The sequence below is a fragment of the Parasteatoda tepidariorum genome, chromosome 6 (assembly GCF_982258835.1).
Source record: "Parasteatoda tepidariorum strain Cologne lab strain chromosome 6, Ptep-v5.0, whole genome shotgun sequence".
In the NCBI taxonomy this organism is placed as follows: Eukaryota; Metazoa; Arthropoda; class Arachnida; order Araneae; family Theridiidae; genus Parasteatoda; species Parasteatoda tepidariorum.
The window spans coordinates 18,189,696-18,205,155 of NC_141760.1; the positions used below are offsets into that span (position 1 = coordinate 18,189,696).

The window sequence follows — 15,460 nt, forward strand, 5'->3', positions numbered from 1 at the left end:
GAAACAAAGAGTTTTCTATGAATTTTTTTGCGTCTTTTTTGCAATCTAAAATAGCCTTCAGATATCAAGATATTTCAAAGAAGATTTAAGAAGATATATCAGCAAAAATCAGAAATCAAGATATAAGATACTATAAGATGCTTTCATAACATTTTAGAAAATTAATTGTAAAACTTTTATGCTTATTAAAATGTCCCAAAGTGATATTCAAGTGAGGAAAAACAAAAAAGTTGTCAATCTTTGACGATCATTATCAGTTATGGCGAGAATAATGAAGAGATTAAAGTTAAACATTTGCTGCCTCGTTCGAAATGATTAAAGTTACTAACTAAACTCCTCACCAAATAAATAAATTAGTTTTGATGACTTTAATCTTCCCTTTGATTAATCGCTTTGATAATTCATCATAGTTTTTTTTGTCGATAAAGTATTGATATGCATTTCCTGATGACAGGTTTTGCATTTGACTGACCATAAGCGTTTACGCTACTGTTTACTCACACTAGAGCTGCACAATGGGCTATTGGCGACGGTCTGGGACGATCCGAAGACATGCCATCACAATTTTGATCCTCTGCAGAGGGGATGGCACCCCCGCTTCGGTAGCCCAACGACCTGCACGCGAAGTCGAGCACTTTACGGTAGCACAGTTTAACGAGGACCAATACCGCACACCCTCGATCCCTACGCAGACTGATCCAAGTGGTCACCCACCCGCACACTGACAGCAGCCAGTGATGCTTGACTTCGGTGATCTGCTGGAACCGTGTCTTAACTATCAGTCCACTGCGGGACTGGTGATAAATGCGGTATTATGTATAAGTAAATGGTACCAGTAATTATTCAAAATTATAAAAAGAAATTATAGTTTTAACATTTCTATAAATATTTATTATTACATTGGTAACAAAATATTTATAAAAAAATAACTATTTTTAAATAAACTTAAACTTATTCAATTGAAATAAGTTTTCAGTACTAGTAATCAATAATTATTTGTGGAAATAATTTTTAAAAATAAAGTTGTAAATTTAAATGTTTTTCAATGCAACTTTTAAATACTTTTACTTTATATTTAAATGTTTTTTGAAAAATAACTTAGTTATTCAAATTTATTTTTTGCTTCATCTAAACATTGCTCCATAAGTTAATTAGAGCAACTGTTTGAAGATAAGAAAGTAAGTCATAATCAGTAAATACAGTCTTCTATCAGAAATTGATACAAAACAAAATTCATTCAAAAATAAATTGCCTTTTCATTTTTCAAAAATAAGAAAAATAATGTAAAAAAACATTGAAAATATTTGCCATTTAAATTATAAATGAAGAAATTTACATAAAAAGGATAAAAAAAATTAAGATATTAGCAAAGTTACGTTATATTAATTATATTAGCAACGTAAATTTAATTCGATGTTGTTTTAAAAGTGAAAAATATTCTGCCAACTTATCAAGTTTAATATTGTTAACAATATATTTTTCTGCTTTGAGTAAAAGCAGTGAATTTAGGCCCTCACCAGTCATGGTTGTTCGAAGATAGTTTTTAATCAATTTCATCTTGCTGAAAATTCTTCCATTTGTCTCAACTATCATTGGTGCAGTTAACGCTAATAGATTTAACAATGAAAAACGTATGAAAACATTTATGCTAAAATGATTATTCTGCATTTTTAATACAAAACTGTGAATTGAATTTTTACATAATTACAAAATTAAGTTTCTTTTTACTAATAATTAACTTAAACAAATGGAAAACTGCTAACTTTAGTCAAAAAGATATTATAAAAAATATTAAATACGTAAGAAATACAACAAAATAGTTAAAAAAAATTATTTAGCAAAAAAAATAAAAAAAAAAAAAAAAAACTGAAACTTTTCTATTTTTAAACACAATACATTTTCAATAAAATAAGCATTAGTACATTTTTGTTCATAAAGGATTGCAGTTTGAACTTATAAAAAACAAAGTCTATGAACAAATATAGAATTTGAAATTTCAATTAAATAAGATCTATAAGAAATAATTTCAACTGAAAAAAAAACTATTTCAAACACAAAATAAAAAAGTTTAGCTATAATAACTATTTAAAAAAAGGAAAAAGAATTCCAATTTTCGGAATTTAAATTTGATTTCTATCTCAAGCTCCTACTAATGAATATAAATAACATTTCTTAATTGCTCTTTTTTCTTTCTTTTAATCATTTTACTGTACAAAAGAGATTAATTTTTTTTTATTTGCTTCATGAATATCAATTTTTACCCATATATATTAAAAAAAAAAATCTATTTTGAGAAAGTCTTAAACCTAAATTTTTAAGTAATAATTGAGGAAATAATTTAATTGGAAAATAACAACACATTTAATGCAATTTAAATAAACTTAATATTTAAACAATAAGACTACAAATAATAAATATTCATAAAAAATTTATTTTATTCATTTTTTCATATATATCTTTGCGATTTCCCGAGTCTACGATTTGAAACATAGATATGGAAAGATTATAGACTCCATCAGCAAAACAAATCAGGAATCCGAAGCTAAAGCGAGAGCGTTTTCAACAACAACAAAAATGTCCTTTTTTTTAAGCGAAAAAGAGAAAGAAACTGCAAACTTTTAGAATCATCTTACAATGGGAAGGGGGAAAATTAAAAAAAATTTATATATTTCTGTAAGGAAAAAAAGTAGCGCATATTTAAGATTTGTATCGTTCGAAAAATAATAAGTAGCCCAAAAAGTAGCGAGTAGCACAAATTCAATTTTCAGTAGTGGGGCATAGTGCCAGCAACGCACTCACCAATTTCAACTGATCGCCAAAGTTTAGGGTTATAATAAAGGCTGGTATTCGAGACAGTGCGTAAATGTAAACAAACAATATCATTTTTATCTCTTTCTCACGTTATTTAATAATTGTCAGTATTAAAATAGTTTTGGTTGTAATTATGCGCTTGATTAGATTAAATAATTTTTGACATTACTGTCATATATTTTACGTCATTAAATTTTGTATTGAAGTCTTATCAACATAATAACATGATATGTTGTTTATCCAAAATGATGTATCCATGATATGTATCCAAAAATAATTCAATGCAAAAAAATACATTTTAGTAAATATTTATTTTATTTAATTATTATCAAAAAAAATTTTAGTTATGAGATATAAATTTTTTTTAATTTCTTTTTAAAGTATCTAATTTTACTTGGTATGCCAAAATACAGAATTTGAATGAAATTAATTTAAAAGTTCCTAAGAAATTGAATTCTAAAAGATTTGTATGTTTAAAACTTTTTTTCTCTAGAACTATTCCACTGATTTCGCTAAAATTTTGTATTTGCCATGTAAAATTACATACTTTAAAATGATGCAAAAAGTTTTACATCTTAAAATTCAAAATTTTTTCAACTATTTTTAAGTGAAATGATAAACAGTAATAAATATTTAATAAATTTTATATTTATTTTCATTATTTATTTATATTATTTTTTTTAGAATTATATATTATGAATATAATTAGGACCAAAGTATATATCAGGCAGAAAATGTTTAATCCAAAGAACAATCTGGGCAATATGCCCCTTAGACCCTACATGGGTGAGATTATGTATACAGTTATGTACAAGTTTCCCATAAATCCATGCCAATCCATTCTTTCTGCAGGAAATCAATAAAGTAAATGTTTCAGTTAAACACTTTTTAAGTTATTCTTTCTGGCATTTCTAACACAATCTTTTTGTTTGGTAATACATTTTTCCAAGCCATGTTAAGTAAATTCACCTGCTCATTAAACCCAACTTTTCTAAGCATTATACTCCGAAAATAAAAATATTTGCTCCAAAAACTCAACTTTACTTTCTCCAAAATGGTTATGCTCAGTGCTGTAGTTAGAAAAAATATTTGGTAGAACTCACCTTTTTACAGGGTATATGTCACAATATTTTCATGTTATTTGCCAAAAAACGTCGTTGTGATTGGCCATTAAGCCCCCAAAAAATAAACAGCCAGTTTAAATTACTTGACCTGCTTTAATACTAAAAAGAAGACATTAATTTTTTTTAAAAAAAAGGGGAGTTGGGAATTTACTGCTGATTTGCATTATTTTTATCTTTGATGCATTCATCAAAACAGCTATTAATAAAATAATTCTATTAAGTAAGAGAGTACACAATTCTTCATTAGCACTTGAAGAGTACTATGACTATTTATTTGTTAAATACACTGCTTTGATAGCAAGAATGTCAAAAATGTATATATTCTTGTACGCAAAAAAGGATACAGATTTGTTTTGTTGAAGTTACGAGTAAGCGAAGTTTACATTTTTAATAACTTACGTTACTTATTTAAAAGTGTCTTTATTTAAATAAAACGTAAGTAAACGCCCCTCTTTTTATTTTATTGCTAGAACATAATTATTTTTTCCTTTGCTTACCAGATTATAAAATGTGTGAGACAAAATTATATAGAATTATAATGTCATTTATTGTTCATGATTTTTGCATGTAACCGCATGAAATTAATTAAAAGCAACTTTATAAAAGATTTTGTTCTCTTTAAATATTTACTTTAATTACTTAGCTTTTCAGCTACATCGGAAATTTTAAGCACTATACATTTCTGAAATAAAATTTTTTTACAAGATTATTATTGCGTGTGTTTACAAACAAGGAAAATTGCACCAGTCAAATTCTAAAGTTCACTTGCTTTTTCGAATTTGATTGGTATAATTTGCACTTCAGTTAATGTAAAAAAAATGATAAAAATTCTAGAACTGAACAGAAATTTCTTTTTTACTTCATAATAAATAGAGAATGTAAACGAGGAAAAGAACTGATCGGAAATTACTATAGTAAGCTAAGTATTTGGGGGAACTGCCAACTTTAGCACGGGTTATGCTGCTGTTCTATCCCTACCATTATTAAAATAAATTGAATTCTTATTATGAATACTTGAAGGTATTCACTTTTTTCTTTTAATCATGTCCTTATATATTTGCTTTATTTAGCTGACTTAAGTTTTGTTAAGATATGGAATTTAATTAAATAGCTTGATTACAAATAAATATGAAAAGTTTAAAGTTAATTTAAATTGTACCTATTAAAGTGTGGTTAAGGATTTATAAAATCATATGACTTATCAGTTTTGTTTTTATAAAACTTAAAATAAATTTTGCTTATTTAGAATTTGCGGAAATTCACAACAATATTATGCACTTATAATAAGTATGCACTTATAAGCATGTGTATCTGTGGCAACTAGAATAAAACCAATAATTTTTACACCTTATAATATATTTAAATTTTGGCTTAATTTAATTTTTAATCTAATTTTTGTTTAAATACTTTTTAGTATGACTGTGCCTTAAAATGTAGTATTAAAATGGATTGATATATGTTATATAATTATTTTAAAATTCACTTAATTATTCCAAGAGAAAACTGTTCTTTAATAATTAAATAAATGTTTAGTTCAATTAAATTTTCTTAGAAAAAACTGACCTGATAAACTCAAGCTTATACTATAATTTTTACTTAAATATATTTTTAAATATGTTATCATAAAGCTAAGTTTATTGTTTCAGAATTTACAAAGATTGGAAAGAAATGTCTGTACAGAAGTCCTCGTCAAAGCTTCTACAGTTTAAAATGCTGTCGTTCTCTGCCACGGTGTCCCGACGCAAGAGTACTGTCAAAATTCTCATTGTGGGTGGTGGTACTGGCGGTATCTCAATGGCTGCTAAACTATTGAGACTTGGTGAAAGTGATGTCACAGTCATTGAACCTGCAGATGTAAATATTTGGATTTTTTTTTCCAGAGCAAAATAGAATACAAGATTTATTTCTTTTTGCAAATTGTTTTAAAGTAAATAAGTTATTTTTTTAAAAAATTATATGAATTGTTTAGGCTTTTTGTACTGTGTGAAATAAACTCAAAGATGACTTCATCAAATTTTTGTATTACAGTAGAGCATCATTTGTTGTTGTTAATTTACGTCGCACAAAGCTGCACAATGGGCTATTGGGGACGGTCTGGGAAACATCCCGGAGGATGATCCGAAGACATGCCATCACAATTTTGATCCTCTGCGGAGGGGATGGCACCCCTGGTTCGTTAGCCCGACGACCTGCGCGCAAAGTCGAGCACTTTACGGTAGCACAGTTTAACGAGGACCAATACCACACACTCTCGGTCGCTACGCAGACTGATCCAAGTGGTCACCCACCCGCACACTGACCGCAGCCAGTGATGCTTGACTTTGGTGATCTGCTGGGAACCGTGTCTTAACGATCTGTCCACTGCGGGACAGAGCATCATTTATTTGTTTCTCATTTATATATGTATTTTTTTTTATTTGTGTCATTTCATTGCATGCAGTCCTAATATATTATTAATTTATGCAATATTAAAATAGTTCGTTAATAGGATAACAAAATTTTCGTAATAAATTATAAGTTATTGGTCATAAGTTTTTTTTTTTTTGCCTGGATTTGCAGTTATTAATTGATGTTCATAATATTATAATTAAAAAATAAGCTATTTAGTTATTTTTCATGCCATTTTTATCCTCAAATGAGGATAAAAATGGCATGAAGCTTTTAAATTATTACTTCCGGTTGTCTGTTTGTCAAATAATTTGTTTTTAATGTTCATGTTTCAATTATACCCATTCAGTTTCAAATTTATTTTTATATAAGAACTTTTGAAGCACTTATATGTAGTTAGAGTGTGTAAATAATGAAATTTAATTACAATTCATCAGAGTGGGCTTAAAATAAAATTATGATTTTATTCATTAGTTAATTTCTAATAATTAAATAATAATTTTAACCATTTTAGTTAAAAGCATTGAATATTTTTGCTATTCTATTGTTTTTGAATAATATTAAGTATTATTAATATATTTTATCCGAACTTTGATTGAGAGATGTGAAGAAAAAAATCTTATTCAAAAAATTCACATTTTTATTTTTACTTCAAAGGCAAAGAAAAAAGGAGCTTGGTTCTTTGCAAATTTACCCTCTATTGTCTGTGTCAATAATAATAAATGCAATATTATGTTATCAAAGTTATTATTTTTAAAGTGAATTTGTATTTTTTTTAATCAATTTATAACAGAAAAGTCAATAAATACCTATGGATGGTGCTTTTCTCTTTCTGTTTTTTATATTCTTATAATTATTGTTATATGCTTATTCTGTCTGTTTAGTACTTTGTAAAAAAATTTCTTATAATTTATTAATTATCGAAAATGTTTGGAACATTTCAATCCACTTGTTTTGATATCAAAATGTAATGAGAAAAAAAAAAGTGTAACTACTGTCATTTTATAGATTTGAAAACAAGGAAACTTGAATATATGGGTACCATTTGTCATTAAATCATATGGGTACCATTTAATCATTAAATCAGTAGTTATTCTAGCTGTTTCTAATTGTTTTATAAAATTTATAAATAGAAATCATATATGATGATTTTATATGTGTCTGTTAATATTTTTACTTTTTTGAACAATTTTTTACAAAAACAAATATGAAATGAATAAAAGTTATAATTATCTATTATTATCTATAATTAATTAAATATTAGTAATTTATTAGTTATTATTATTTTATTACATTATTAACCCCTTAACTGCCGCGGGCGTATATATACGTCTCGGCCAGACGGTGCGTTAACTGCCGCAGGCGTATATATACGCTTTTCCGAAGTACGATGCTTTGCATTGCTCTGCTATAAATAGAACTACACCCCCTACTTCAGAATGCAATAAAATGGCCTTGAAAGTGTTTGCTTTGCGAATGTATTACTAATTTCGGAGGAGGGGGAATGGGAAAAGGATGTTATGGAAAAGTGATATCGTATTAATCGCTTGTATTTATTTGAGTAAGGTCGGGTTTATTCTTTTTTCGCTTTTGTTTCCCTTATGTATTTGGTGCTTTTTATTCTTTCCATCAACGTCTTCAAAGAAAAATGCATCGCGAAAATGTGGTGTTTGTTCAAGAGAAAAAATTCGTCGTGAATCCCACTATCAGTGCGATGAATGTGATGTTGGTTTATGTGTCCAACCATGTTTCAGGATTTATCATACAACAGCTAAGTTTTAACATGTTTTATATTGTATTTTTATTATTTAATTTGAATTTTGTATTTTCGTTCCTTCCTTTTTCTTGTCTTGTAAAATTAAACTGTTTTTAAATTGCAAAGCGTGCATCCTTTTCCCCACCAGAAAGTGCACTTGAGCGAAAAACGGTGGCACTGGGGAGTGAATAGTTAAAATAACTTATTACATTATTAAAAGTAAAATCTGTGCAATAATATCTGTCACCTTTTATACAAAATTTCTATTTAACAATCTGCTTCAAGGAACTGGTTAAAATCCTTCAAAATAATAAATTAATAAAAGTCATATAAACAGGGTTTTAAAAATTCTCCAACTTGGCGATCTTATCCGAATGTTGTATGGTTCATAATTATGAGAGATTAGATCGTACAGGTACTCATAATTCATCAAGAAAATTAGCTTATGTCAGTTATATACGATGAGAGGTTTAATTTTAGAGTGGTTTATGAGTTAAGTTTGAAAAACCTGTACAGTAATTAAAATTTATTGAATAATGTCTATTGCATATATATTTTATCATTAGCTTATAAACCTGTATGTCATTTTTATAATGTTTATGTATTTTAATTTAAGGTTCATTATTATCAACCATATTGGACTTTAGTTGGAGCTATGAAAAAAAGACTTGATCAAAGTTATCGATCTATGAGCAGTGTGATGCCTAAGGGAGCCACATGGATCAGAGACCGTGTCATCAAATTTGATCCAACATCCAATCGTGTGTTTACGAGTAAAGCAGGAGAGGTACAATTTTTATAATATATTTTTCAGAATTTTACCTTATTTTCATGAGATAAAAATTGTTTATTTCTGTTGTTGTCATAACAAATACTTTATATGATGCAACTTAATGGTGTACAATTTTTAAATAAAATATAATCTCAGGATATCAGAGTTACAAGACAGCATCACTCAAAATTGTTTAGTGAAATCATGAAAAGATGTTTTATATTGTTGCTACATTGTACAAAATATACATTGTTTCAATCCGTTTGTTGAAAAAAAATTCTTTGATTGTAGAAAAATAATAATAGAATGCAAAAGAAAGTTTTCAGAAATATCATACGAGTTTTTAAAATAAGTAAGCTAAAAAAAAACAGTTATTGTGTTTTCTATTTATGTATATACATATGTATATATATATACAGTCAAACCCCGTTATAGCGAACCTTCAAGGGACCGAAATTTCGATTCACTAAAACCGGGAGTTCACTATATCCGTTACGCAGGCAATTTAACGAATGGTTCCCAAATTCCCCCTTTTTATTACACATTATTCAAATAAATGACTGAAAAATATCATGTAGTAGTAAAAAATGTGTTATTTTTCATTACTCTTTGTTCCGTACAAATAAAAATTAGTAATCTTTAGCTGATGAGCAATCCTCAACTTCAGATGTGGAAGCACTTCCCGACTATCAGATAATTTTTCCTGAATTTCTGTTATTCCGCTTTTTAAACCTGTGTAACCTGTCATTCAAGCACATAAAAGTAGTCTCATAAAATCACTTAGCGAATTCATCGACATTTGTCCAGATACTGGAAGATTGCGGCTTCTTCGATTGGTGAACCACTTCAGTAATGCTTCTTCAACATCCTTGAGATCTGCTTTTCTCAACTTTTATCTGCCATCTAAATTTTTTTCATAGGCAGAAATTATTAATTGCCTATTTTTCCATATGTTATGAACTGCAGCTTTGGATGGTTTATATTCCCTGCAAATATCAGCTTGATTGCATCCATTTTCAATTTTTCTGACTATGTCCATTTTATCATCAATGGAGAACGTTTTATGTTTACTGCTCGCCATAGTTAAATTTGAGGCACTTGTTTGCAGGATTTTTTTTAACTGAACTGAGAGCAAAAAAGGAGTTGAAATGAGGGCCTTGTAACACATATTAGTGTCCAACCCTTTGACCAATAATAAATAATTACTCATTCCCTTTGACAGAAAATGCATATTGATCCCGCTGACTCCTAACAGGGCCATCATCTGCCTGGGTTTGGAAACATCTGCTTGATTTGTTTAGGGATGGGAAAGTGAGATAAAAGAAGCAAGCAAGAAAAATGCTTATCGCTATTTCCCCCTCTATAGATGGTTTTAAAAATCGGTATATGTATTTATTTTGAAGTAGAAATTTCAAGATTACTAAAAGAAAAAGAAAAAAAAATGGGGAAAAATCAGTTGAAGACAGAAAAAAGTTCATTATATCCAACTTCCTCACTTTTTTGGTTCACTATATCCACAAAAAATAGCATTATACATGTATAGCAAGGCACGGGACTGAACATTTCATTCACTATATCTGGGAGTTCACTATAGCAGGGTTTGACTGTATATATATATATATATATATATATATATATATATATATATATATATATATATATATATATATATATATATAAAATCTGTGTGTGTATATTCATCTGTAAATTATAATTTTAAAAAAGAATAATCAGTTTGAACTAAATTGACTTTTGGAAAAAAGTTTTAATGTTATAAATTTACATTCTATTTTTGATTTCAATTAAGGTTTTTAATTCTTTACTTTATTTTTTGCTTCCTTCTACCACAAGACTGCCTAGTTACCTATTCCTCTTAATGACTTATAAGAATAGATTCCTCATAATGACTTAAACTCTTGAATGACTTATTTAAAGTCTCAGGTTGTAGTTCTTACAATCAATTCTTACTCCTCTGTTGTTCCTACTTAAAACAAACCATATTTTTTTTAAGTGAGTAGGAGATCTTATTCAACTGGCAAGTTGCTTAACATAATGTCCTACCAATAATAGTATGGAGAAATACTTTTCCTTACATCTGGATAATCAAATTCTTCATGAACTTTTAAAATTTATTCTTCTCTTGAGGAGAAAGGAACTACAATTGAACTTTTTTACTTACTGTTTAAACATCATTAAATTTGTAATCACTGCAGCAATCAATTCCCTAGAAAACTGCTTTTCTCCAACGCTGTGATTTTTTATTTATTCTAGTGACATGATAATTTTCATTGTAGTTAATTTTAGCCTTTCTGTAGAATGAAAAATTTCAGATCACTTTTTCTTCTTATTTTATTTATATGAAAGCTAAAGAAATTTAAATGTGTACAATAAGGTAATTTTTGTTAATATGAGGAAATTTTTTTCATCGAACATTTCAAGGACCCCCTGAAAAGGTGCCATTTGGTATAACATTAATGTTTGGAAAGTATCATAGTTATAAGTATAAAAAGTATCATAGTTAAACCCCCACCCAAAATTGTCAAAATTTGAAAGAGGAGAAAAAAAAAACATAATTTTTTCCAACAAATTGCAAATTTTTCGCTATAAAATCTGAATGAGGGTTGTAGAAACATAAATCTGAATTCATTTTATATCTCTTATAATTGAAACTTGCTTGTATAACAAATAGACTGTAGTATACAAATGTTTTTTGATATTATTCCCATTGAAATCAATTTTAAAAAATGTGTTTAAAAAAATGGTTCAAGTAAAATTGATATCTAAGATTTTGTTGCCATATCAGTAAAAAATATTACAGATTGACAGAAAAGAAAATGAATAAGTCAGATTTAAGTTATTTTTCCAGTGCATCATTACTTTTGTAAATGGATCTTTTAGAAACCATAGCACATGGATTTATTATGATGAAGAAATTGAATGTGATTGATGTAAATGAAATAAATTATTGCAATTTATTAATAGTTTCCTTTTTATTTCAAAAAATAATCATATTTGTTATTTCTAAATCAATGCAAAGGGCACTAATAATAATTTCTTTAGATGTAGCTTTTGAGAAAGGTTTTCATTAATGTTAATGTATTTTTGCATTGCCTAATATGCAAGTATTTTCTGTCTGTGTATCATCTTAAAAAATAATTGAAAAAACAAAGTAAAATTTTGAATTTATTATGAAATAATCAGCCAAAAGTGTAGAAATGGAAGGAAGAGTTAATCTATGAATAGAAAATAATTCTTTTTAGGTGTAGTTTTTAGATCCCTTAATTCTATTTAGCTATTATTTAATACATTACATACATGTATGTATAGGTAAATTGGTTTTTAGTGCATATTAGTTTCTGTTTAGCATGTGTAATTTTTTTATCACTTTTATTCTAGATTGAATATTCCTGTTTACTCGTGGCTTTGGGTATGCAATTATCTTTTGACAAGGTAGAAATATTTTAATTTTCACTTTTATTCTTATTATAGCATCAAAAAGGATGCATAACATTTTTAAAAAGTGCTTAAAGGTGCTCATTTTCGATTCCCGTTTTTAAAAGCCCTCAAAAGTGCTTTTTTCATTGGGTGTTTATAAAAAGTTCTTAATTTTCCCTTTTCCAAACTCAGATATTTTTTTTGTTACCATCTTGATTTTCGCCATAAATTATTCAAAAAGTCTTAGTTCACATTATTCTATTCAACATTTTCCTAATTACTTCTACCCCAATCTGTTGCGGTGTATTGTCAGTCCGGAAAACGCCCATCGTTATGTATGTTTGATGAAATATTTGTGAGTCTGCATGTGCATATACTGATCTGGATTCCGTGTGAAAGATTTTTGTCCTCTCATGAGCAACTCTGCTGCATTTTGCAGGAGATTCTCAATTTCAGACTTTACTTTCCGACCTCGGAAATCGAAACGAAAAATCTCTCGAGTTTTCGTTGAGTACGGGGACCAACTAAACATTTAAAAAAAAATTTTTTTTTTCCTAATAGCCATAGAAAATGTTATTTCTCTTGTTAATTTTATCGTTGGTGAAGCAGCATCATCTTCATCATTGGCAAACTAATGGTCATCTCGAGATATTCAATTTATAGATCAGTACCATAATCTTTGAACTTGACTTGGAAATCATTCTTTAATTACATATTTTCTTGTGGATCCCCAGAACAGTAAGAAATCTCACAGCTTCATCACCTCAAAATTTCCCTTTTCTTTTTATTCATTAAATTTAATAATTAAATGATAATTTTAAGCATAATATTTTTACTTGAAATTACCATTCACCAAAATTGCAAAAGAATTTTTTAAACTTTTATTGTACTTTATAACCTTTTTTTTTTGCTTATTACTTTTTGCTAATCATTATAATATCACTTTAAAATTTTCAGAATTCTTAAATTGTTTTATGAGATAACTCAATAATATTTAGAAGCAAGATTTTAAAAAAGTATGAAGGGAGGGGTTTTTAATATTTTAAATGCAGCAAAAAATCTTATGTTTAGTTATGTAAAAAATAAAATCCGAAATTTCATTCCAAAAAAACTATAATTCATTTCTTAATGATTTTGTTAAAAAATTGAAATGAAAAATTCAGTTATCTCAGATTTGTTAAATATTAAGAATATAAGATAAAAACGTTTAGCTTCAATACTCGTTGTATTTACATTTCAAAATTATTTAAAAATTTTTTAAAACATTTCGTTAAAAATACTGAACTAAGTAACAAATAATAATAAACATTTTTTAGGGGCCTTCCCCAAATTTACATTTATAATCTGAATTTACTAGTTTTTTTAGTTTGCTTACTTCTTTACATATCTTTATAAATTTGGTATGATCAATAATATTAATCTTGTTAATGTTTTGTTGAATATGGCTTTATAAATAACTTTTATTTAAATCTAAAAAATTCATTCAATAACATTTTTAAATAATTTTGAATGAATTTTTTTTACGTAATTAAGTGAAGTAATTATTAATTTAAAAATAGATTGAGTCACTTAATATTGAATCTAAAAAAAAGTTTAAAATTGTGTATAAATTGTTTTATGGGGGCTAATATAATCAAGAAAAGAGTTTTTTGTCAGAAACTATCATTTTATCATGATCATGTAGGATATTATTTTGCATTTTGTTAATGTATTTATGAAGAACTTTCAAAAATAGGGATAAGGAAAACTTTTTATTTGTGCTTATATCCTAATTGTAGGTTTGGGATTTTGATGTCAAAAACTAGTTTTTGACTTGACACATCAAAACCTGTCTAAAAGTGTCAAAAATTGTTGAAATCTGATAAAAACTGTTAAAAACCTGGTACAAGTTTCATTATTAACATTGAGGTCATTTTATTAAACATCAAATCATGAGCAATACTTGCCTTATAAACTATTATTAATTTATATCAATATATCATTGATATAAAATAAAGCCAAAATCATTAAATTATTAATTGGTTTTTCTAAAAACGTGGTACTTTTAATATATTACAAGTAATAACTATGAGTTGTTAATTATTATCAATCTAAATATTGATTTTAATTGTTTTATGCCACAATTTAAGCAGATTTTTTAGATTAGAATAAGTAAAACTCAAGTTGTCGCCAATAATTGTCTGATCTCAACTTATGATAAAAATATATATATTATTAACGTTTGTTATCATTACTTATGTATAGGTTAGCAGTATATCTCTAATCATGCAAACAAGTTTTTGATGGAAATTCAGGCAGCCAAAGAAAAATTTTCTGTCTAAAAAAGTTCCTACAAATTTTTTTATTGTTATAAAATGTGTCGGTTTACAAATTTTCCCTTGTTAAAAAGCATACAATTTCAATTTGTGTATTTATTAGTTTGAATTCTTTAAGTTTATGAGTGGAACCCTTTATTTTAATAAGTTATTACTATTTCAACATATTTTGATTTCTAACAATTTTTAACAAATGCTCCTTTATTCAAGAATTGTATAAAATCAATCAAATTTCTTTTCTTATGTAAACAATATTTTTCTAATATATTTAAAAAAAGTTGTACTAAAAGAAAAAGAAAGGAAAATATTGATATTTTTGGAGAAATTTCAATCCCCCCAAAAAAAATTTCTGCGGAAATATTAGAGACTACGAATTTTCCTGCTTGAATGTGAATATTTACAATAAATGATAAATATAATATATTCCCCCATAAATTACAAAATAATAAGTTACAATTATAATTTACAAGAAATAAAATTTTTTGTTTAAATGAGTTAATAAGCTTTTAAATCAATCAATTCAAAGATTTAACTAAATTACTATCAATATTTAGTACAGTTATTAGAATAAATTTCCTAATTACATGTCATTATATTATATTGTAATAGTTTAATAGGTCAACATTCTGGTCTATACAGCTGAGCATCAATCGAAAGAGCAGTTTCAAATTTCGGTCTTATTCCTACAAACTGATAAATGAACTTGGGGTAAAGAGGGCTTCAAAGCTATTTCTTGCTTTGGGGAAAGTAAGAGTTAAAATGGAAGTAAATGAAAGCTGGTTTTACATATAAGAATAAGATGTTTGTTAAGTGTTTTTTTAAGATAATTGTTTTGTATTTTTATTTTTAATAAATAAAC

At 27.0% G+C, this 15,460-nt stretch overlaps 1 protein-coding gene across 4 annotated transcripts in view; it reads left to right on the forward strand.

The window, feature by feature from the left end:
- Positions 1 to 2,733: 2,733 nt before the first annotated feature.
- The window catches only part of Sqor (Sulfide quinone oxidoreductase), a 33,572-nt gene continuing 20,845 nt past the window's right edge, over positions 2,734 to 15,460 (forward strand). Inside the window, exons 1-4 of one of the 4 annotated variants that reach the window (XM_043053764.2) lie at positions 2,734 to 2,865; positions 5,582 to 5,789; positions 8,696 to 8,866; positions 12,248 to 12,301. In XM_043053764.2, the coding sequence (XP_042909698.1) occupies positions 5,604 to 5,789; positions 8,696 to 8,866; positions 12,248 to 12,301 (411 nt within the window). In that variant the 5' untranslated portion in view covers positions 2,734 to 2,865; positions 5,582 to 5,603. Of the gene's footprint in view, positions 3,113 to 3,495; positions 3,676 to 4,192; positions 4,304 to 5,581; positions 5,790 to 8,695; positions 8,867 to 12,247; positions 12,302 to 15,460 lie in introns of those variants that run through there. The other 3 variants (XM_043053763.2, XM_043053762.2, XM_071178940.1) reach the window with 3 other exon arrangements.